At 36.7% G+C, this 25,942-nt stretch overlaps 1 protein-coding gene across 22 annotated transcripts in view; it reads left to right on the top strand.

Moving 5' to 3' along the window:
* LOC128205975 (zinc finger protein with KRAB and SCAN domains 7-like) overlaps positions 1-25,942 on the top strand; it is a 119,882-nt gene that overhangs the window by 5,969 nt on the left and 87,971 nt on the right. For all 22 annotated transcript variants that reach the window (XR_008256361.1, XR_008256360.1, XR_008256362.1 and 19 more), the window contains exons 3-4: positions 2,038-2,194; positions 18,518-19,204. Coding sequence is in view for 18 of the 22 variants with exons in the window: in XM_052908097.1 (XP_052764057.1) it covers positions 2,038-2,194; positions 18,518-19,204 (844 nt within the window). In the remaining 4 variants the exon portion in view is untranslated. The remainder of the gene's footprint in view (positions 1-2,037; positions 2,195-18,517; positions 19,205-25,942) is intronic.

Genomic DNA, 25,942 nt, shown 5'->3' with positions numbered 1-25,942 from the left:
TGCAGGGAATGACGCGCTCACATAAAAAATTTTTTTACCCCCCCCCCCCCCAATTTGGGCCTGTTACTTTTTATAAACGGCCTGTTCACTGAAAAGTTATTGAGAACCCTGTGTAAGTGTAAATATTTTTCCCTGTCACTATTTCTTTTGTGATACATATCAGTTGTTTTTCCGCATTACAGATAATATCTAAATTGCATTGTTAATTATGACATTATGAAGTATGAAGGTAACTCATGTTCTGTGGTTTAAAAAATCGCCGATTTAATCTACATCTGTATGAAGATATTGTCGTAATCTATTTCCTACTCTAAATGAATATAATTCAGCTTTCAATTGAACTATTTTATGAAAATTGCGGTGTTAGTATGAATATTGTGCTTAAAAATATTCAATTGAAACCATAACTTCTTAGTTAATAATTAAAAATTATACGTATGAAACGCAATCTAGAATTTTGACAATGTGGAAGTCAGGTGATATGCAAATTTTGTAGTGACGTATTGTGCGCTAAATTTATACTACTTCTGGTTATCTTGCATGTTGGTTATTGCGAAAAATGCATTTTTTTTTATCAAACTGCAGGTTTAAATGTAAAACAGTTAAGAGAAATTAATTGAATATACATAGCAAACAGAATGTTTACATAACTTTAAGTAACTGGGACTGTTGGAAGTCAAATGAGTGAGATATTATTAGAACTGGGTCAAAAATGGACATCAACATATATTGCATTTTTGTGCAGTCAAAGGATTACGAGTCTTATTATGTGCAAATAAGTCTGAAAAATATTGAAACAACACAATAAAAGAACAGTATTCAAATAAATTACACAAAATCAGGTACATGTACAGTAGGAATATCTTATTGGTTTCCTCGGAGTTTTGCAGTGTTTTCACTCCCGAGTTTCGCAGTGATTGTAATTATATGTTCCACTGATCAGCCTCTGAGGGTGAATGAGTGAAAACACAGAGAAAAGCGGATAATGATAAATTGGATGTCGTGTCGCGATGACGAAAATCCGCCTAGGAAAACGGAAAGTGGGAGTTCCGCGTGGAGTTTACTGTATTCAGTCATTAGTAAAAAACATGTTTATAAGATGCATGTGCAAAGAGTGAAATATGACTGCATTCATGTGGTAAGCTAACTTCATGCATAACAGGCAGAGATAAAGAAAAATAGCAATTCACTGGAGCCATCATAATCCGTTGAAATTTTCAATAAATAAAAAAAACTTAAGTGTAATTTCTTATCAAGTGTCGGCAGAGTTTCGCGGAGTTCATCTCTTCGAGGAGCACTCTTAATTCTGAGTTCGACTGATCACCCTCTGAGGGCCTTAAATTGAAATTCCGAGGAATGCCGACAGTTGATAATTTCATTGTGTTGGCCGCAATAGCAAAAAGCCGCTTAGGGAAAGGAAAGTGGGTCTGACTCGTTGAGTGTACTGTACTTAATCTCTCCTAGGTACCCAATCTCTCCCAGGTACCGAATCTCTCCTAGGATCAAATCTCTCCCAGGTACCGAATTCCTCCTAGGATTCTTGGTGAATTGGCCACTTGTTTTGTTTAGACAATGTTAAATCTCTGTTTGTCATCTTTGAAACATTAAATTTTTATCATTTGTAAATTGCTGTTTCTAGAAACTGGTCCATTTGGGGATTTACTGTACATGTGGAAAGAGGGACAAACTCTCTGCACTAACGAAGAGTCATTAATCTTAAGAGCGAGTTTAGCTGACAGTTTGTGTACCTCAGACAGTATTTCATTCACTGTTTATTGTTTTATTTACTTTGACAGTGATTTATTTTGAAACCTGCTGGGGTGTTGCTCATATAAGGCTTCAAAACATAAGATTTTGCTGATTAACAGTATTGAAGAATAAATATGGATGCAAATCAAATCAATCACTGCCTTGATTGCAGTCAAAGGTTCCCTCTTGGGATTTCAAAGTTTTTAATTTTGTCGCATTTGATGCTGATAGCGATCACCAGCAGAAATCCTAACAGTAGTTATGTGAATCATCAATGTTTATTTTCAGATTGAACAGCTAGCATTGGCCACAAATGAAGAGTCCATCATTCTGACAGCCAGTGTGGCTGACGGCACCCTGAGTCACCTTGGCTCTGACTCAGCGAAAGGTTTCCTCCAGGACCATGAAGATGTCAAGTCACAATTCCTGGGATACTGCCTTAAAAGTATGCAAAGTTTAATGACATGGTGTTTTTAAATTTAAAATAATTGAACTATACAAAGTTTGTATCTGTGACTCTCTTGTTTTCGACCCCTGGAGTAAGATTTTTTGTCCCAAAATTAGGGTAAAATAACCTTTTCTGTAAGTTTCCCTTATTTCTTTGCCTTAATTTCATTCCTCTGGTTCAAGAATATTTTCAGTAACTATGGCACTTGAATTTTTATCCCCCGCCTTGAAAAGGCGAGGGGATATAGTAATGGTAGGCGCGATTCCGTGTGTGCGTGCGCGTGTGAGTGCGTGTGTGCGTGCGTCCTTCCCACATTCATTTTTTTGCAACTCCTCTTACGTTTTTCATGCGATTTCTACCAAACTTTCACAGATTGATGATCATAAAGTGAAGCAGTGCATTTTGACGGGTTTTCCCGATTCGACCATTTTTGAAAGAGTTATTGCCCTTTGCTTATTTTACATTTAAAATTGGTTTCTGCGCAACTCCTCTTACGTTTTTCATGCGATTTCTACCAAACTTTCACAGATTGATGATCATAAAGTGAAGCAGCGCATATTGTTGGGCTATCCTGATTTGATCATTTTTGAAAGAGTTATTGCCCTTTGCTTATTTTACATTTAAAATTGGTTTCTTCGCAACTCCTCCTACGTTTTTCATGCGATTTCTACCAAACTTTCACAGATTGATGATCATAAAGTGAAGCAGCGCATATTGTCGGGCTTTCCCGATTTGACCATATTTGAAAGAGTTATTGCCCTTTGCTTATTTTACATTTAAAATTGGTTTCTTTGCAAATCCTTTTACGTTTTTCATGCGATTTCTACCAAACTTTCACAGATTGATGATCATAAAGTGAAGCAGCGCATATTGTCTGGCTTTTGCGATTTGACCATTTTTGAAAGAGTTATTGCCCTTTGCTTATTTTACATTTAAAATTGGTTTCTTTGCAAATCCTTTTACGTTTTTCATGCGATTTCTACCAAACTTTCACAGATTGATGATCATAAAGTGAAGCAGCGCATATCGTCTGGCTTTCCTGATTTGACCATATTTGAAAGAGTTATTGCCCTTTGCTTATTTTACATTTAAAATTGGTTTCTTTGCAAATCCTTTTACGTTTTTCATGCGATTTCTACCAAACTTTCACAGATTGATGATCATAAAGTGAAGCAGCGCATATCGTCGGGCTTTCCTGATTTGACCATATTTGAAAGAGTTATTGCCCTTTGCTTATTTTACTTTTAAAATTGGTTTCTTCGCAACTCCTCTTACATTTTTCATGTGATTTCTACCAAACTTTCACAGATTGATGATCATAAAGTGAAGCAACTCCTCTGATGTTTATGACTATATAGTGACACAGCGCATATTGTCAGGTTTTTGCAATTTGACCTTTTTTGAAAGAGTTATTGCCCTTTCTTAATTTTACGCATTTCTTATGTTCCTGTTAAACTACCCTTACCATTGATTGGTGTTCATTACAAAAAATGTCCCCATGAGGCGGGGGATATAGCTGTCTGTGACCGCTCTTGTTCAGCTGAAAATTGTAAACAAATACGTAATTTTTCCAATGGTTAAATGTTATTACTTTCTGTTACATTCTGTATCTGATTCAGGCATGGGGTAATATAAATCAAGTTGCTGGATTGACACCACGGCATGATTGATCGCAATGGCGTGATCCATCGGGCTTTCTTCCTTTTACAACATTCCATATGGTTAATGTATTTCTCAGTTAGCAACACAATTATGTTCACGAAATACATCATTATAAAGCAATGTGCATACATATATATAGGAATTAAACAATACACAATATACACGTGTGTTATACATTTTCTTAAAAAAAAATTGTATTCTCAGGTGTTGACACTAACCACTTTTCCAAGGGATCCCGAAGGGACACCAGCATTTGAAATCAGGTGTCCCTTTCATTTTATACCAGCTTATGCGATGGTAATGTGTACGCAGTATGTGCATCCGTGCGGTTGTGCGTCTGTAAACAATTGGTTGTGAACACGATACAGTCTTCAGTTTTGATTGTATCTCGATGAAACATGTACAGTATCTAGATATCCATTAGAGCTCGGTTCCTTTCGAAAACCAGCCAGATCCGCCCATAAATGCCTAGATTATGGGCCATGAAAGTTTTAAAGAAATGCTTTCTATTTTTAGCCAGGTCTGCATGAGCGAATTCTATTTTGCAGATTCATCTTAACAAAATTGGTTGTGAATGTTTTAAGTTATGCACCTGGTGTCATTACTGGCCACACCCAGGGTTCACAGGTTTGGTAAACATAAATCTACAAAGGTTTGAAAATCTTTTTGTGTGTTCGTGCATCCATCTCAGCACAATTGATTGTGAATGTTTGTTCAAATTGATCAATGTTGTCCTAGGATGCCCTTGACTTTGACCTTTTGACCAACTTTTTTTAACTTTTAAAACTACAGAAATTTTTACTATGAGTACAGTTTTGAAAGCATTTTTTTTGTCAGATGACTTTTATTTGGCACATATTAAAATAGTTCATGCAACTAATCTGCTTACAATACTTTCTGGGCTCAGATGTTGAACATGCTACGTTTTCAGGTAACCCAAACACCAAACATAAACTATATGTCTGTTGCCTTTTACCCATACATACATGCTGTAGATTGATATGACCACAAAAGCCATGCCAGTAGAGCATAGGCCCTTTTGGGCCTCTTGTTTCATTACTTACCCTGTTTTAATATTAAATTCAATATGCAAATACAGTGTCTTTAAAACACCATATTATACATTTACATGTTTTCAACCAGGGTTCGAATTTAACTTTTTTTGATAATCTGTTTGCTTTTCATCATTATTCAGACTGTGTCGCGATACGATTATCGCTAAAAACCGCCGCCAAAAATAGAAACGAAAAACCAGTCTACAAAAATACATAGTAACAAGTACATGCCACATAGTAACGAGTACCTGCCTGTGCGCATAACGTTAATCTACGTCATCAATTTCTGTGTGATTATTGGAAAACGAAAGGAGGCATTTCTAAAATTAGTTTAATAACTATTGTGCAGGAATTGATCACCGATTATGTTCATATCTATTTCGAGGATTGCATATTTTCTGCAAAAAGTGTCTTTAAATTCAACTCGCATTTTTCAATTTTGGCTCGCATTTTGTGAGTGTGCGAGTGCTAAATTCGAACCCTGTCAACAGCATGTAATGACAAGTTAGTAGCAAAATGTCAGACATATGAACCTCTGGCAATGGCAAGAGGAAGATTTGGGTCTACGAGTCAGTAAATTGGGTTCAAAAGCGGTAGAAATTTTCTCTAAGTCCCTTTTGTTTTCAGTCAAAAACAAAGATGGATACAATGTAAATAAAAACTTGATGGTTGGTACTATTTTTAGATTTTCGGAAAATATGCATAAAATATGTCATGGTTCAGGGTCTTTGTCAGTGCTTTGATTGAGAAACAGTTGGAATATTACATCTGGCTTGTGAAAACTCAAGTTTATATTAAGTAAAGCTGCTGATCAATCAATCAGACTGCCCAACAGGTGTAGAGCATACTGGAAGAGCAGACGACCGAAAAAATTTGTATGTTAAAATGTCTTAAAATTTTATACATTGGTTGCATTAATAAAACTTTGGGAATTTTATTTCTATGTTGTTTTGATCAAAGCTTAAAACAAAGAATGCTGAATAGAAGGATTCCGGTATTTGTGCCGTAAATGTTACTGTAACAACTCAAAGGTCGCATCATTAAGGCATCAAAGTCATTTTTTTGGGGTGGTTCTGACACATAAGCAAACTAATTCAACATAATTATTGTACCGATAATAAAAGTCTGTCACCTCTGACCTTGTTGATAATGTAAACAACAAAACAGAAGTGCGCACTGTGAAATGACCTGTTTATTTATAGATTCATGATGTAACAATAGTTAAAAAGTCAGGCATACTTTCGCTTTAGTGTGTGCAACGTATTAATAATAATATCATTTTTACGTATGCACTTTTAAGAAATTTAGGGGGACCCAAATTTAGGTAATAAATAAATAAAAAGCTTTTTATTTATTGATATTGAGCTTTTATCATTCAAAATTTTAATGTCCCAACAGAATACCGGACTTCGAAGTTCTGGTGTCCCTCCCGAAAAATTGGTGTCCTCAGGATCCCGGGACCCGGTTAGTGTCGAACACTGTATTACCGTGTTTTCCCGACTATAAGGCGATCCGCTTATAAGACGACCCCCATACTTTCAGACAACACGAAAACTTTTCCTTCTTCACACGACATTGCGACAGGTAAACACTGCAAGTTTACCTGTCGCACCAAATTTTTACCTGTCGCAATGTTACAAACAGTATTCAGTAACATCAGCCTAAACCTTGATTTTAAGCCTCTTTTTTAAATAAGTTTTGTAATTCCCCATTATAACAGGTTTAGATCTTTTTGGTTAGATTTGTCTTACAGTACTATAATAAATTACAAAAAAAAAGCCAAACATAATGTAAAAAAATCAATATTCGGATCTTATAAATGTCATAATTTTTTTCTTCCCTTGCCTCCCAAAAAAAACCTCATATCTGGTTCGTCTACCCATGAAACAGCTAGATCTTTCTCTTTTAGTTCATCTTTAAATTAAAGATACAATAGGGTTATAAAATGTAACGAATTGTACTACAAGTCAAACTCAGGCACAACATTTATGCAAAAACAAAAGTAGAGTTCTTGTTATTGGCAATGTTAAACAGAGCGGAAAGAAAGTCAGCTCGGTATATTAATCATCATATTTAAATTAACACGATTGCCGGGAACCACTACATACGAAATTTTGTAATTTCCGAACATTTCCGTAAAATAAAAGTATTAGAGTACCAGCTGAAATCGGAACCTTACGTGTTTTATCGGCTTTTACGGAAACATGTCGAAACGGGGTTTACAAATAGTGAAACACGGATTAACACGCTGAATAATCATGATATAAAAATAACTCTGAACATTTATTTAGAAACTGAAAGTAAATTTTCCGAAAATTAAACGGTGCTGACTTTAATTTTTCACCGGACATTGTGACCGACCAAAACAAAAGTTTCGTCGGTCAAAATTGAAATATACCGGACATGTCCGACGGACATTCGCATTGTCTGTACATTGCCCATGAAATCTGGTGTTTTTGTCTTGACTCGTTTATAAGACGGGGTAGATTTTTAAAGCAAATCCAGCACTTGAAATTCTCCAAGTCTGTAATAATTTTCAAGCTTAACAGTCAAATATCAACTAAATTTTTTCATTTGCTTCATTTGGGATTATTGATTTTTATTTTCCGATGGTATGGTATGTTTGAACCAGCCTAGACGCAATTTTGGGATATAAGTGGGTTCATACGGTATTTGATTGACCTATTTAAATGCAAACCATTGCAGTGCATCTTTGATCTTTACACATCTAGTGCTGTTATGTTCAAATTGTACTGTTTGATCTGCAGTGACAAACAGAACAAATTCCATTACATGTGTTAATGCGTTATATTTTCGCAAGTGTTTGTTTGGATTGCAGTTGATGGGACTTAAATTTTGAGTAATAAATAACCATTGATGATTGCGGATAAATTAATGTAATGATTAATGAAATATGTATTGAAATCTGCTAGTTACATTAATGTGCATGATATATGCAAAGCCTTATAGTAAGAAAAAAGGTAAGTTTTATTTACGACATAGAAAAAATAACAATGCATTTTTTAAAAAAAATATTAATTTTTTAAGGTAACAAAATATGTCTCCTGTGAAAAACGATGTGTTTGGACCGATAACATGTGTTATATTGAGTGTTCATCGTAGCGAAACAAAGCAGATCTATGGTCGTCTTAATCCGATGGGTGTGATCGTGTCACTTTTATTGGGGTGTCATCCACAGACAATAAATCAGTCAGTTGAATACTTTTATTGGGGTGTCATCCACAGACAATAAATCAGTCAGTTGAATACCTTATGTTGAATATTCCTGATTATGACTCTATTCTTTATGAAATTCTTATTGACTCACCTATAAGACGGGCCCCCTACTTTAAGGTTCAAAATCAGGACCAAATTTCCCCGTCTTATAGTCGAGAAAATACGGTATTTAAATTGCATTTAAAAAATTTGAACATTAAACAATTTTAATTTGAAGTAATTTAAACTTTCAAAACATGATGACGACTGGAGTATGATGGACAGAGTACACGGCCTCTAAACGCCAGCTCCACCACTTAATGGTGGTGCAAAGAAAAAGAGCTGTTGACACTTCCGTGGTGGAGCTGTGCCCTATGTTTACATTAACAAATGTGAGTATGGTTTATATGTTATTTGATAATTTCATTTAACGGACATATTTCAAAAATCGGAGAATGTGGTACTGTGCAAGAACACTAATACTGCAAGCTGGTTACTATTTCGTTTCAATATTGTGCAAACTGTGGTGTCAAGAGCTTTTCTCCCGAATCGGACATTTGCATAATTTGAGATGTGATTGCAGAGCAAGTACAATTTGGTGCTTACACACCCCGTAAGAACATTCTCACGCATGCAAACATAACTGTTATGCATAGTACCTATGCCAGAACACAACACAACTGATAAGCAATTCTTAAAAAGGAAAAATGCACATATTTATAAAAGTGGTGGCGCTGTTGCCCTAGTGGTGGCGCTGTCGAGTATGTTTTGCCCTTGAAGTAATATAAAAAGTAAACGCCTTTGGAATGAATATTAAGGTTGCTATGTTTATCATTCATTGTTATGCAGGTTATTCATATTTCTTGCGGAAACAAAACTCTACGCTAACTACTTAAACCTTACTGAAAACTAATTCGAAAAAAAACGGGTTTGTGCTGTTAAATTTACCATAGAACTATAAGTATCTATCATATGTGTCCGGTTAAGAGATGGGTATTTTTGCAGACCGGACGTGTGTAAACGGTCATGTGACCAGTGCTAGAAAAATGCATCTCACACCCCCATGTAAGATGTCACACGCAACAACGCGCCACTTCTTATATATTTTATTGTATGGTTTGTGAAAAGTACATTATTCCATTTCAATAAAGCACAATCAAATGATTAAGTATGCACTTAATTAAGATAGATAATAAATAATCGTAAAAACGCAATTGAAATAGTTACTATTTGACATCAATAGTGATTTAAAATTACTGCGCTTTATGACGCCAGTAAACAAAATTTCAAGCTCTTTTTGGTAAAATGTACAAAAGTGCGTCAAAAAAGTCAATTTTCCACAAATTGATAATTTTAGATATGCAAGAAAAAATCTCAATCACGTTTTTCCTGTCCGGATCGAAATATTCGTCCCTCGGTCACGCTGCGTGGCCGGTAACTCGGCTTTCGCGCGTGCACTCTTGTCGGATTTTTTCTATCCGTACCGGACACACATGATATATACTTAGAGTTCTATGGTAAAATAAAAGCACTTAGCCGTTTGTTTTCGGAATAGTTTTCAATAAGGTTAAGGTAGTTCGCGAAGAGTCGAGTTTCTGCACGTAGTATGCATAACCAGCATAATGTTCAATGAATGATAAACATAGCAACTTATGTATTCATTCTAAAAACTTTTTATATAACTTCAAGCACAAAACATACTCGATAGCGCCACCACTAGGACGACAGCGCCACCACTTTTATTAATATGTGCATATTTCCTTTTTAAGAAGAGCTTATTAGATTTGTTGTGTTCAGAAATAGGTACTATGCATACCAGTTATGTTTGCATGCATGAGAATGTTCTTACGGGGTGTGTAAGCTCCGAAATGTACTTGCTTTGAATCAGATCTCAAAATATGCACAAGTCCGATTCGGGAGAAAAGTTCCTGGCACCACAGTTTGCACAATATTGAAACGAAATAGTAACCAGCTTGCAGTATAAGTATTCTTACACGGTACCACATTCTACGATTTTTGAAATATGTCCGTCAAATGAAATTATCAAATAAAATATAAACCATAATCACATTTGTTAATGTAAACATAGGGCACAGCTCCACCACGGAAGTGTCGACAGCTCTTTTTCTTTGCACCACCGTAAAGTGGTGGAGCTGGCGTTTAGAGGCCGTGGAGTAGTGACATGAAGTAGAAGATGGATGTCAGATGGACTCGGCGGTGACATGAAAAATGAGGACAGGAACATAGAAAGACTTGGCAGGAATATCAAATAGGACAACAGGAACATTATAGACATGGTAGTGGCATGAACTATGATCAAAGAAACATTGACAAACAGACACATCATTGACATAAAATATGTCAACAACTGGCATCATGATCAATGGACAGAGCATTGTGATTAAATACAACATCAAGAACACTGCTGGACTTGGCAGTAACATCAAATACAAAGACAGGCACAATGAAGGACACCACAACAGCAGGCACAACGAAGGAACATTGACAGACACTACAGCGATATGAAGTACAATAGGAACACTGACAGACACTACAGCGATATGAAATACAACAGGAACATTGACAGACACTACAGCCATATGAAATACAACAGGAACATTGACAGACACTACAGCCATATGAAATACAATAGGACCACTGACAGACACTACAGCCATATGAAATACAACAGGAACATTGACAGACACTACAGTGATATGAAATACAACAGGAACATTGACAGACACTACAGTGATATGAAATACAATAGCACCACTGACAGACACTAAAGCCAATTGAAATACAACAGGAACACTGACAGACACTACAGTGATATGAAATACATTAGGACCACTGACAGACACTACAGCCACTTGAAATACAATAGGACCATTGACAGACACTACAGCCAATTGAAATACAATAGGACCACTGACAGACACTACAGAGATATGAAATACAACAGGACCACTGACAGACACTACAGCTATATGAAATACAATAGGACCATTGACACACACTACAGCCATATGAAATACAATAGGACCACTGACAGCACTACTGTGATATGAAATACAACAGGAACACTGACAGGCACTACAGTGATATGAAATACAATAGGACCTCTGACAGACACTACAGCCAATTGAAATACAACAGGACCACTGACAGACACTACAGAGATATGAAATACAACAGGACCACTGACAGACACTACAGCCATATGAAATACAACAGGACCACTGACAGACACTACAGCCAATTGAAATACAAGAGGACCACTGACAGACACTACAGCCATATGAAATACAACAGGACCATTGACAGACACTACAGCCATATGAAATACAATAGGACCATTGCCAGACACTACAGAGATATGAAATACAACAGGAACATTGACAGACACTATAGAGATATGAAAAACAGTAGGACCATTGACAGACACTACAGAGATATGAAATACAGTAGGACCATTGACAGACACTACAGAGATATGAAATACAATAGGACCACTGACAGACACTACAGCCATATGAAATACAATAGGACCATTGACAGACACTACAGTGATATGAAATACAATAGGAAAATTGACAGACACTACAGCCATATGAAATACAATAGGACCATTGACAGACACTACAGTGATATGAAATACAACAGGAACATTGACAGACACTATAGAGATATGAAATACAATAGGAACATTGACAGACACTACAGCCATATGAAATACAATAGGAACATTGACAGACACTACAGCCATATGAAATACAATAGGAACATTGACAGACACTACAGTGATATGAAATACAACAGGAACATTGACAGACACTACAGCCATATGAAATACAATAGGACCATTGACAGACACTACAGTGATATGAAATACAACAGGAACATTGACAGACACTACAGAGATATGAAATACAACAGGAACATTGACAGACACTACAGAGATATGAAATACAACAGGAACATTGACAGACACTACAGAGATATGAAATACAACAGGACCATTGACAGACATTACAGAGATATGAAATGCAATAGGAACACTGACAGACACTACAGCCATATGAAATACAATAGGAACATTGACAGACACTACAGTGATATGAAATGCAACAGGAACATTGACAGACACTACAGTGATATGAAATACAACAGGAACATTGACAGACACTACAGAGATATGAAATACAATAGGACCATTGACAGACACTACAGAGATATGAAATACAATAGGACCATTGACAGACACTACAGCCATATGAAATACAACAGGACCATTGACAGACACTACAGTGATATGAAATACAACAGGAACACTGACAGAAACTACAGCCATATGAAATACAACAGGGCCATTGACAGACACTACAGCTATATTAAATACAATAGGACCACTGACAGACACTATAGCCATATGAAATACAACATGACCACTGACAGACACTACAGCCATATGAAATACAACAGGACCACTGACAGACACTACAGCCATATGACATACAATAGGAACACTGACAGACACTACAGCCATATGAAATACAATAGGAACACTGACAGACAGGAACATTGACAGACACTACAGAGATATGAAATACAACAGGAACACTGACAGACACTACAGTGATATGAAATACAACAGGAACATTGATAGACACTACAGCGATATGAAATACAACAGGAACACTGACAGACATTACAGCGATATGAAGTACAACAGGACCATTGACAGACACTACAGCCAATTGAAATACAATAGGACCACTGACAGACACTACAGCCATATGAAATACAATAGGACCACTGACAGACACTACAGCCATATGAAATACAACAGGACCATTGACAGACACTACAGTGATATGAAATACAACAGGAACACTGACAGACACTACAGCCATATGAAATACAACAGGACCATTGACAGACACTACAGCTATATGAAATACAATAGGACCATTGACAGACACTACAGCTATATGAAATACAATAGGACCACTGACAGACACTACAGCCATATGAAATACAATAGGACCATTGACAGACACTACAGCCATATGAAATACAACAGGAACACTGACAGACATTACAGCGATATCAAATACAATAGGAACACTGACAGACACTACAGAGATCTGAAATACAGCAGGAACATTGACAGACATTACAGCGATGTGAAATACAACAGGAACACTGACAGACACTACAGGTATGTGAAATACAACAGGAACACTGACAGACACTACAGAGATATGAAATACAACAGGAACACTGACAGACACTACATAGATATGAAATACAGCAGGAACACTGACAGACATTACAGCGATGTGAAATACAATAGGAACACTGACAGACACTACAGAGATGTGAAATACAACAGGAACACTGACAGACACTACAGAGTTATGAAATACAGTAGGAACACTGACAGACACTACAGCAGGGATAATTCTAGTAAGCGATTTCCTCGATTTCTCGCATAAAAATCGCTCAAATCGCATACAAATCATATAAATGCGAGATATTCTTGCGCTTGATTGCAATTTGTGTATTTTGTGTCTTTTCCCTTTTGTTGTTTTACAAAATAAAGCATCGTAATCGCTGATGGCTTTTTGGTTATATTAATTGAATTACGGACGAATTGCCTCCCCTGCATAGAACGCATTTGTGTTATCCAATGTTTTAATCGATATCGTCCACGCACTTGTTTTCAAGCATTTTTGCGACCCGGAATAATTTTGTTTACACGGGTTACCACTGCATTTTAAAGGCGTCTACAATATCGGAAGCGTCAAAATGTCAAATCAGAAAACGTTGTTTGCATTCCTTGAAAAAAGTCTCTGGACCAAAATAAAATACCAGCTTCAGATGAAAACAAAAATGGAAAGCCTTCATCTCCCCCCCAAAAAAGTCAATGCACCTATCAGCTAAAATGGCTAAATCCTATTTTTTGCTCAAGTATGATGAGTATGAATGTTCATGATGTCGGAACTGTTAACAAGTGTTTTCTTCTAGTCAAACAAATGTATATATCATATCTATATATCTATAGATTGTAAATTTGTAAATATACCGTATTGATATTTATGAATAAAGTTACTGTTATGCATTGTTTTTTCACTGCGTTATCCATGTATTATAAAAATCTCACTGAAATTAAAATTCTCTCACCAATTTTGGACAAATGGGAGCAATTCTCTCATTGAAAATCTTACGTAGAATTATCCCTGCTACAGAGATATGAAATACAGTAGGACCATTGACAGATACTACAGAGATATGCAATACAATAGGAATATTGACAGACACTACAGAGATATGAAATACAGTAGGACCATTGACAGACACTACAGTGATATGAAATACAACAGGAACACTGACAGACACTACAGCGAAATAAAATACAACAACAGGAACATTGACAGACACAACAGAGATATGAAATACAACAGGAACACTGACAGACACTACAGTGATATGAAATACAACAGGAACATTGACAGACACTACAGTGATATGAAATACAACAGGAACATTGACAGACACTACAGCGATATGAAATACAATAGGAACATTGACAGACACTACAGCGATATGAAATACAATAGGACCATTGACAGACACTACAGAGATATGAAATACAACAGGAACATTGACAGACATTACAGAGATATGAAATACAATAGGACCATTGACAGACACTACAGTGATATGAAATACAATAGGACCATTGACAGACACTACAGCCATATGAAATACAAAAGGACCATTGACAGACACTACAGAGATATGAAATACAATAGGACCATTGACAGACACTACAGAGATATGAAATACAATAGGACCATTGACAGACACTACAGTGATACGAAATACAACAGGAACATTGACAGACACTACAGTGATATGAAATACAACAGGAACACTGACAGACACTACAGTGATACGAAATACAACAGGAACACTGACAGACACTACAGTGATACGAAATACAATAGGACCATTGACAGACACTACAGAGATATGAAATACAATAGGACCGTTGACAGACACTACAGTGATATGAAATACAATAGGAACATTGACAGACATTACAGCCATATGAAATACAATAGGAACATTGACAGACACTACAGTGATATGAAACACTACAGCTATATCAAATACAATAGGACCACTGACAGACACTACAGAGATATGAAATACAACAGGAACACTGACAGACACTACAGAGATATGAAATACAACAGGACCATTGACAGACACTACAGAGATATGAAATACAACAGGAACACTGACAGACACTACAGCGATTTGAAATACAACAGGAACATTGACAGACACTACAGATATATGAAATACAACAGGAACACTGACAGACACTACAGAGATATGAAATACAACAGTAACTTTGACAGACACTACAGATATATGAAATACAACAGTAACACTGACAGACACTACAGAGATATGAAATACAACAGGAACACTGACAGACACTACAGAGATATGAAATACAACAGTAACATTGACAGACACTACAGAGATATGAAATACAACAGTAACATTGACAGACACTACAGAGATATGAAATACAACAGTAACATTGACAGACACTACAGAGATATGAAATACAACAGTAACACTGAAAAACACTACAGCCATATGAAATACAACAGGAACATTGACAGACACTACAGATATATGAAATACAACAGGAACACTGACAGACACTACAGCGATATGAAATACAACAGGAACAATGACAGACACTACAGAGATATGAAATACAACAGTAACACTGACAGACACTACAGATATATGAAATACAACAGTAACACTGACAGACACTACAGATATATGAAATACAACAGGAACATTGACAGACACTACAGCCATATGAAATACAACAGGAACACTGACAGACACTACAGCGATATGAAATACAACAGGAACATTGACAGACACTACAGATATATGAAATACAACAGTAACACTGACAGACACTACAGATATATCAAATACAATAGGACCACTGACAGACACTACAGAGATATGAAATACAACAGGAACACTGACAGACACTACAGCGATATGAAATACAACAGGAACATTGACAGACACTACAGATATATGAAATACAACAGGAACACTGACAGACACTACAGAGATATGAAATACAACAGGAACACTGACAGACACTACAGTGATATGAAATACAACAGGAACACTGACAGACACTACAGTGATATGAAATACAACAGGAACACTGACAGACACTACAGAGATATGAAATACAACAGGAACTCTGACAGACACTACAGTGATATGAAATACAACAGGAACACTGACAGACACTACAGCCATATGAAATACAACAGGAACACTGACAGACACTACAGCGATATGAAATACAACAGGACCATTGACAGACACTACAGTGATATGAAATACAACAGGAACATTGACAGACACTACAGCCATATGAAATACAACAGGACCATTGACAGACACTACAGCTATATGAAATACAATAGGACCACTGACAGACACTACAGCCATATGAAATACAATAGGACCACTGACAGACACTACAGCCATATGAAATACAACAGGACCATTGACAGACACTACAGTGATATGAAATACAACAGGAACACTGACAGACACTACAGCCATATGAAATACAACAGGACCATTGACAGACACTACAGCTATATGAAATACAATAGGACCATTGACAGACACTACAGCTATATGAAATACAATAGGACCACTGACAGACACTACAGCCATATGAAATACAATAGGACCATTGACAGACACTACAGCCATATGAAATACAACAGGAACACTGACAGACATTACAGCGATATCAAATACAATAGGAACACTGACAGACACTACAGAGATCTGAAATACAGCAGGAACATTGACAGACATTACAGCGATGTGAAATACAACAGGAACACTGACAGACACTACAGGTATGTGAAATACAACAGGAACACTGACAGACACTACAGAGATATGAAATACAACAGGAACACTGACAGACACTACATAGATATGAAATACAGCAGGAACACTGACAGACATTACAGCGATGTGAAATACAATAGGAACACTGACAGACACTACAGAGATGTGAAATACAACAGGAACACTGACAGACACTACAGTGATATGAAATACAACAGGAACACTGACAGACACTACTGCGATATGAAATACAACAGGAACACTGACAGACACTACTGCGATATGAAATACAACAGGAACACTGACAGACTCTACAGCGAAATAAAATACAACAACAGGAACATTGACAGACACTACGGAGATGTGAATTACAACAGGAACATTGATAGACACTAGAGCAAAATGAAATGAAAATACAACAAAAGGAACATTAACAGGGCTGAGGCTCAAGGTCAAAGCTTCATCAAGGTGGGACCAATCTGAAAGGTCACGATCACACTTACAGGTTTTATCTTTATAGAAAGTGCACTATGCAGATTGAGTATAGTTGATCAGTCTGGTCTGTAACCTTGTCATGAATGGGTGGATTTGAAAATAAATTAAATAAACATGTTTGTGAAATGTAAAAGCCATGTGTGTTGTATCCTACTTCAAAGTTCAAGGTCATACTTAGAGTTTTATCATTATGAAGTGCTGCATATAACATTTGATATAGTTTAGTTGGTTGTATCTGGGCTGTTATTCTGTCAGGCTGGGAGGGATTATAAATTGATTTTGCACATGGTTTCTGTACATAAAGGCAATATTCGTAAAACCCGCGTCCATACTTTGCAATGTTAAGGTTACACCTATAGGTTAATCATCAGTTAGTGTATATATGCTCAAAGAGAAATGTTGTTTGTTTCTCGGCTGTTATATTTGGCTTTTTTACACACCTTATCAGCGGATCATGACTTTCAGCTGGGTACTAGCTGTGACTCGATTACAAATGTTTGATTTTGAGTACACAGCCAAGGCCAGTTGAAAACTTTTGAAGACTATTGAGCAATGGTAAAGGTTCTTTGACCTTAAATATATTAAAGTGGGTTTATCTCAAGTGAATAGAGGTAAACAGCTTATAAAACAGCCCTTGTTTCGTAGAATGGGGTTCAGCAGCTCAACATTAAGCCCTAAAATTAGCTCTTATTACTTGGCAAAAACCTGATTTGGGAGTCAAGAGGTCAAAGGTCAAGGTGATTGTGATCTTGACTCAAAATGATGGGCATGATGTGCGCTTACAAGAGGCCACACATACACTTGCGGAATTAAAGGAAATATTAAGATGCTGCAGCCTCTTGCCCTTTAAGTAAAGTGAGACTTAATCCTTTTGCATAATATTTCATTGCAGCACACCATAGAAAGAAGCAAGAGGAAGAAAGAAGAATAGCAGAAGAGGCCCAGGTACGCCTGCAACAACAACAACAGCAGGTCACACCCTCAAAGTTTAGCCCTGGGGACCCTAGGGGTAGTTTCCGGGCAAGGTCCCCAAGATTTATGGCCCCAAGACAGCAAGGAGCCCTCCACCCAGTGACTTTGACCCGGGCTGGTCCCGGGGTAAGGCATGAGCCATACAGCATTCAGTCGCCTAGGAGGCAGATGGCTTCTTCAAATTCAGGGCCAGGGGCTTCCCAAGCTAAGAAAGTGAAAACTGAGCCAGAAGATACAGAAAGTGCTGGAGAGGACAGTTTTCATAATGTGGCAAATGAGGATGAAAACTCCAAGTCAAGTGTGGGTCAGAATGATGGAAATCAGGAGGGACTAGGCCTTGGTGCTGAGTTCTCTAACTTTATGTCTGGTGACAATACTGAACATGGCAATAATTCTCAAGGTGACTTTGGTGCTGTTGATCCAAATGTGAAAGTAAAACTTGAGCAAACAACTGATGCTGATATGGATGAGTTAGAAATCACTGGTGTTGAACCAGGTCATGTTATGGCCCCTCCCCCAGACAGCTGGGACCCTAATGTGTCCATGACAGCAGACCCAACAGGTGCTTCAGGTTCCCAGGAAGACATGGCATCACAGCAAGGATACAGTAAGTGACCATTTATTATTACAGCATTTAGCCATATGAATGCCATTTGGTTTATGAAATTTGGCTAGGATCAACATCAGATCTTGGGCTAGAAATGTTGTAAATGTAAGGAAAAAAACCTACAGTGCGAAAGAACTGATTTTAATCCATGCTGAAATACAAATTATCTAATGGCTTCTGTGGCTTCACCATGGACTGCAAGTTAGGTGTTCTCATAAGCTGTCTTCGGATGGGTTTTTATCAGCCATCAGATTAGAAGTACAATGTACCAATATATACAATTATTATACCCCCAACAAACGAAGTTTGAAGGGGATATATTGGAGTCACTCTGAGGTCGGTCGGTCGGTCTGTCGGTTTGTTGGTCGGTCTGTTGCAATTTACCTTGTCCGGAGCATAACTTAAAAACTACTGGATGGAATTGGATTAAACTTCATACAATGGTAGAGCATAATGAGAGGAAGTGCAGTGTACAATAACCATAACTCTATTATTGCTTATTACTGAGTTATTGCCCTTTGTTAATTTTTTTTGTCCGGAGTACAACTTGAAAAGTACTGGATGGAACTCATTGGAACTTCATACAATGGTAAAGCACAATGAGAGGAAGTGCAGTGTTCAAGAACCATAACTCTACTTAAGCTAATTACTGAGTTATTGCCCTTTATTTGTTTTTTTGCTGTCATTTTTTTTTCCAGACATTAACTTGCAAACTACTTGATTGAATTTATTAAAACTTAATTCAATGGTAAAGCACAATGAGAGGAAGTGCAGTGCACAAGAACCATAACTCTTATTTCAGCTAATTACAGAGTTACTGCCCTTTGTTACTTTTTCTTGTCCGGAGCATATCTTGAAAACTATTGGATGGAATTTAATATAACTTCATACAGTGATAGATCATAATGAGAGGGAGTGCAGTGTACAGGAACCGCAATTCTATTTCAGCTAATCACAGAGTTCCTGCCCTTTGTTACTTTTTCTTGTCCGGAGCATAACTTGAAAACTATTGGATGGAATTTAATAAAACTTCATACAGTGATAGATCATAATGAGAGGGAGTGCAGTGTACAGGAACCGCAATTCTATTTCAGCTAATTACAGAGTTACTACCCTTTGTTACTTTTTCTTGTCCGGAGCATAACTTGGAAACTATTGGATGGAATTTAATAAATCTTCATACAGTGATAGATCATAATGAGAGGAAGTGTAGTGTACAGGAACTGCAATTCTATTTCTGCCAATTACAGAGTTATTGCCCTTTGTTCTTGTCCGGAGCATAACTTGAAAACTATTGGATGGAATGTAATAAAACTTTATACAATGGTACAGCACAATGAGAGGGAGTTCAGTGTACATGAATCACTACACTATTTTAGCAAATTACAGAGTTATTGCCCTTTTCTTTTTTTTTCTTTTTGTCAAACTTTTGTCCAGACAGTAACTTGAAAACTACTTGATGGAAAAGCATAAAACTTCATACAATGATAAATCAAAATGAGGTGGCGTTCGGGGGTATTAATCACCTTCAGTGATAGCTCAAGTTGGATTTAAAACTTGAAGAAAGCAACGTGTTTGGCTGTTTGTCATGTTTTAAGTTTTGATGAATGTGTATTTTAAAAACTTTAATAGTGATTGCATTGGTGGAAATAAGTATATGTTTGCAAGCTGGACACTGTTAAAATGTCTGCCAGCTTTAACAAAAAAATCATTTTACATAACTAGCAAAAACTTAGAAATGTAATACTTTTTTATTGTCTGTTTTAAAACCAACAACTCTTTGTCTAACTTGCAGCCTATGGATAAAATGTTTAGTGCACTTTTAAAAATAACAGAATCAATGGTATCTATTATTATCAACATTTTTATCAAGCAAATAAAGAAATGACTTAAAAAAGTGAGAACTAAAAACTCACTATACAATACACCATACCACTCCATATACAGCACACTCAACGAGTTAGACCCACTTTCCGTTTCCCTACGCGGATTTTCGGCAACACAATGAATTCATTGACTGTCTGCGTTCCTCAGAGTTTGAATTTAAGGCCCTCGGAGGGCGATCAGTCAACCTAAGAATAACCAGCGCGGCGTTTTGGAGGGAGTAAATCGCTATTATTCTTTTTCCTCTGCCCGTTTTGCATGATGTTAGCTTACCACAAGAAGGCAGTCATATTTCACTAGTTGTACATGCATCTAATAAACGTGATTTTGCTAATGGCTGAATACATTGATAAACACATTTCACCCGAGAAATGCTAGGTTACACATTTTCTGAAAATCAGGAAGTCAAACATGCATTCAAAGTTCACAGCGCATGGTTGAATGCCTTCTTGCCTCGTTATCTGTGGAAAATTCCCTAAAACGTCATAGCTATTTTTAAACACCAATAATAAATAGTACATTCTACCTAGTATTGATCACGCGCTTGATGTCAGAGGTCATGGTTCAGAATTGTGTAAAATGTCAGCTGCTTAATGATTCAATACAATTAGTGGCAATACTTTATATGATTCAATGTTTATTATTCAAGACAGTATTCAAATACAAATTAAACATTGGTAAGAATCTTTTACGATTAACAATGTGCATAAGAATAAAAACAAATAACTTACAACCCATTTCATTCTGAGACCCAGTTAGATATGATACCTTGAATATCTGGGCATTTTCCAATAACTGATAAGCCATCTGACTTTATATGACCCCTGTGTTGTATAAACACTAATAACTTTTTATTAGCAAGTGATTTTAAATAAATTATTTTTTGCAAGTTGAACAGGTGACAATAAAGAAAAAATAACCAAAAAATAAATATGAACTATTTGAAAGCAAAAAAGTCACACATAAAAACTTTTTCAATGTCACATACCGTATTATATCATGTATAGGACGCTATCATAGATAGGACGCAGGCAAAAAAATAGTTGAGAAAACGGGTAAAAACCCTTAATATATAAGATAGGACGCAGCAGAAAAATGTCAAAATCGGAGCCGAAAAATTGAGGTTGGTCAAGTATTTATAACATATATATTGAAGTAAAAAACAAACAAAAAATTGTATATGAGGCATATTTTGATAACTGTCTTGTGTATTTCGATAATTATCGTCGTATTTTGGTAATTTAGCGTACACAACAGTGATATATGTCTTGACATTTTGAGAACATTTACGCATATTATAAGACTTCTACAAATGCCGTAATAGTCCCGACTGACAGTCAACCGTTGCAACCGTTGCAATAGTCTCGACATGCCTTCTGAATGACAGTCAACAGTTGCAACCGTTGCAATAGTCTCGACATGCCTTCTGAATGACAGTCAACAGTTGCAACCGTTGCAATCGCAACAAAACTGATGATTGTTTTGATAAGGCTTGTCGCTGTGCGGATTAAAGCATGTCGGCATAATTAAGTGTCGGTAATTAGCCTTGCCAGCGGAAGGCACATCGGGTAAAGTGCGAACAAACAACCATAAGGTATTACCATCACAATAGTTTGTTCTATTGATGTTTTTCTAATGACAGACAGCGGGTGTTTTTCACACCTTCGCACATTTGAAAAGATTTGATAGGGACAATAATGCTACTTTGCGTTATGCACATTCCTTAATCAATTTTTTAAAACAGTTACATACAAAATGTTTTGTAAAATATCGAAACATTAAAATCATAAACAACGATTAATTGATATTTACCTCCTTTCCCGATTTCCGTTACCGCTATAACTCAATCCAGTTAAAGTGCTGACTCACATCGAGATTTTGTGAGTAGCGTCCCTTTTATAAAAAAGTAAACACTCGTGTTTTTTTCAATTTATTTCTCAATAAATCATTTTAAAGTAAACATTCAATATATTTCTGCGTGTGTTCACTTGCGTGATTTTACCTATGTCAGTTGTTCTTTTCGGTGACGCAGTACAGATACTTACTATTACCGCGTTCTTCCCCGGTCCGATATTTTCGACCTGAAATGGACTTGGAAAAAAACAGATGAAATTCTAATAGCATAGAAAGGACGCAGGCAATTTTTAAGACGAGAATTGGGGGTAAAAAAGTGCGTCCTATGCATGATATAATACGGTAATCCAATGTATGAAAGTTTCTAAATTAATCTATCTTTAAAATGCAGAAAGAATTATGAAAATAATTTCAATCTATAAAAAGTTATGACAGTTTATATCATCCTAAGTCCACTTTGGAGCAAATCGGGCCGGTGGATGTTCATCGCGATGTTGGTTGGCATAGCTGTTTGTATCCTCAACCAGAAGGTCCCAAAAGTCTTGCCCCCATAACAGTTTTATTTATCAAAGACAGTAGTGCATTAGCCTGGCTTCCTCGGGTTATATTGTTCTTTAGGACCACCATTCTTTGTATTCCCACTTGGAAACCTTGGGGTGATCCTCTTTGTCATCCTATCATTCTAGAATGCCTCAAGATCGTCAAAAAAACTCCACAAAATAATGCAAATGTCATTTTTGTGTGATTTCTATCACTGTTTTAATATGTCTTTTGTTTGTACCAAACAAATTCACATAAACTTTGTCATTAACCATCACAATATCACTATCGTCACTCAGGTCGGAAGTCCCATCCATTTCAACCATAATTCGCATCTTTCGCATCAAAATCGCAATAAAAAGCTTCATTTAACTCGATTTTTGAGTTTTAAAATCACTTCTGCATTAAAATGTTCTGCGCATCTATCTGCGCATAACATCTGGTCATACCGGAAAACATATAAACCGGAAGCAATACAGCCAAAACGAAAGTAAATAAAGTGAAAGTTCAGTACGTCAAAAACTACACCTTTTGGTGTATCCCGCATGTAAAAGGTAACTACACCAAAAGGTGTATCCCGAATGAAATGAGTTAAACAAGAATGATTTTTTGCTTATCAGATTAGACATGAAGTTCCGCCGGGGGATCATAAAATCAGATGATTTCCAACGCTATTGTTCATATTAGACTCGGCGGTAAGCCAGCAACTCGGAGGAACTTGGGGGGATTTGATCAAGAGCAACAGTTTTACCCTCGGAGGAATTCCGCCATCATTGAATTTATCCCTCGAAGTGAGCGAGGAAAGTGGGTCTAACTCTTTGAGTGTACTGTACAATACACCATACCACAAACTATACATCACACTGTACCACTCACTATATAACACACCATGTATGCCACTCACTAAACAATACACCATACCACACACTATACAATACACCATACAGCTCACCATACAGCTCACCATTCAATACACCATACCACACACTATACAATATACCATACCACACACTATACAATACACTATACCACTCACTATACAATACACCATACCACACACTATACAATACACCATACCACTCACTATACAATACACCATACCACACACTATACAATACACCATACCACACACTATACAATACACCATACCACACACTATACAAAACACCATACAGCTCACCATACAATACACCATACCACACACTATACAAAACACCATACCACTCACTATACAATACACCATACCACTCACTATACAAAACACCATACCACTCACTATACAATACACCATACAGCTCACTATACAAAACACCATACCACTCACTATACAATACACCATACAGCTCACTATACAATACACCATACCACTCACCATACAATACATCATACCACACACTGTACAATACACCATACCACACACTATACAATACACCATACCACTCACTATACAATACACCATACCACACACTATACAAAGCACCATATCACACACTATACAATACACCATACCACTCACTATACAATACACCATACCACACACTATACAAAACACCACACCACACACTATACAATACACCATACCACTCACTATACAATACACCATACCACACACTATACAATACACCATACCACATACTATACAATGCACCATACCACTCACTATACAATACACCATACAGCTCACTATACAATACACCATACCACTCACTATACAATACACCATACAGCTCACTATACAATACACCATACCACTCACCATACAATACACCATACCACACACTGTACAATACACCATACCACACACTATACAATACACCATACCACTCACTATACAATACACCATACCACACACTATACAATACACCATACCACACACTATACAATACACCATACCACTCACTACAATACACCATGTCACACACTATACAATACACCATACCACACACTATACAATACACCATACCACACACTATACAATACACCATACCACTCGCTATACAATACACCATACCACACACTATACAAAACACCATACCACTCACTATACAATACACCATACCACTCACTATACAAAACACCATACCACTCACTATACAATACACCATACAGCTCACTATACAATACACCATACCACTCACTATACAATACACCATACAGCTCACTATACAATACACCATACCACTCACCATACAATACATCATACCACACACTGTACAATACACCATACCACACACTATACAATACACCATACCACTCACTATACAATACACCATACCACACACTATACAAAACACCATATCACACACTATACAATACACCATACCACTCACTATACAATACACCATACCACACACTATACAAAACACCACACCACACACTATACAATACACCATACCACTCACTATACAATACACCATACCACACACTATACAATACACCATACCACATACTATACAATGC

Source organism: Mya arenaria, chromosome 10 (assembly GCF_026914265.1).
Source record: "Mya arenaria isolate MELC-2E11 chromosome 10, ASM2691426v1".
NCBI lineage: Eukaryota > Metazoa > Mollusca > Bivalvia > Myida > Myidae > Mya > Mya arenaria.
This window is presented reverse-complemented; position numbering and strand designations above follow the sequence as displayed.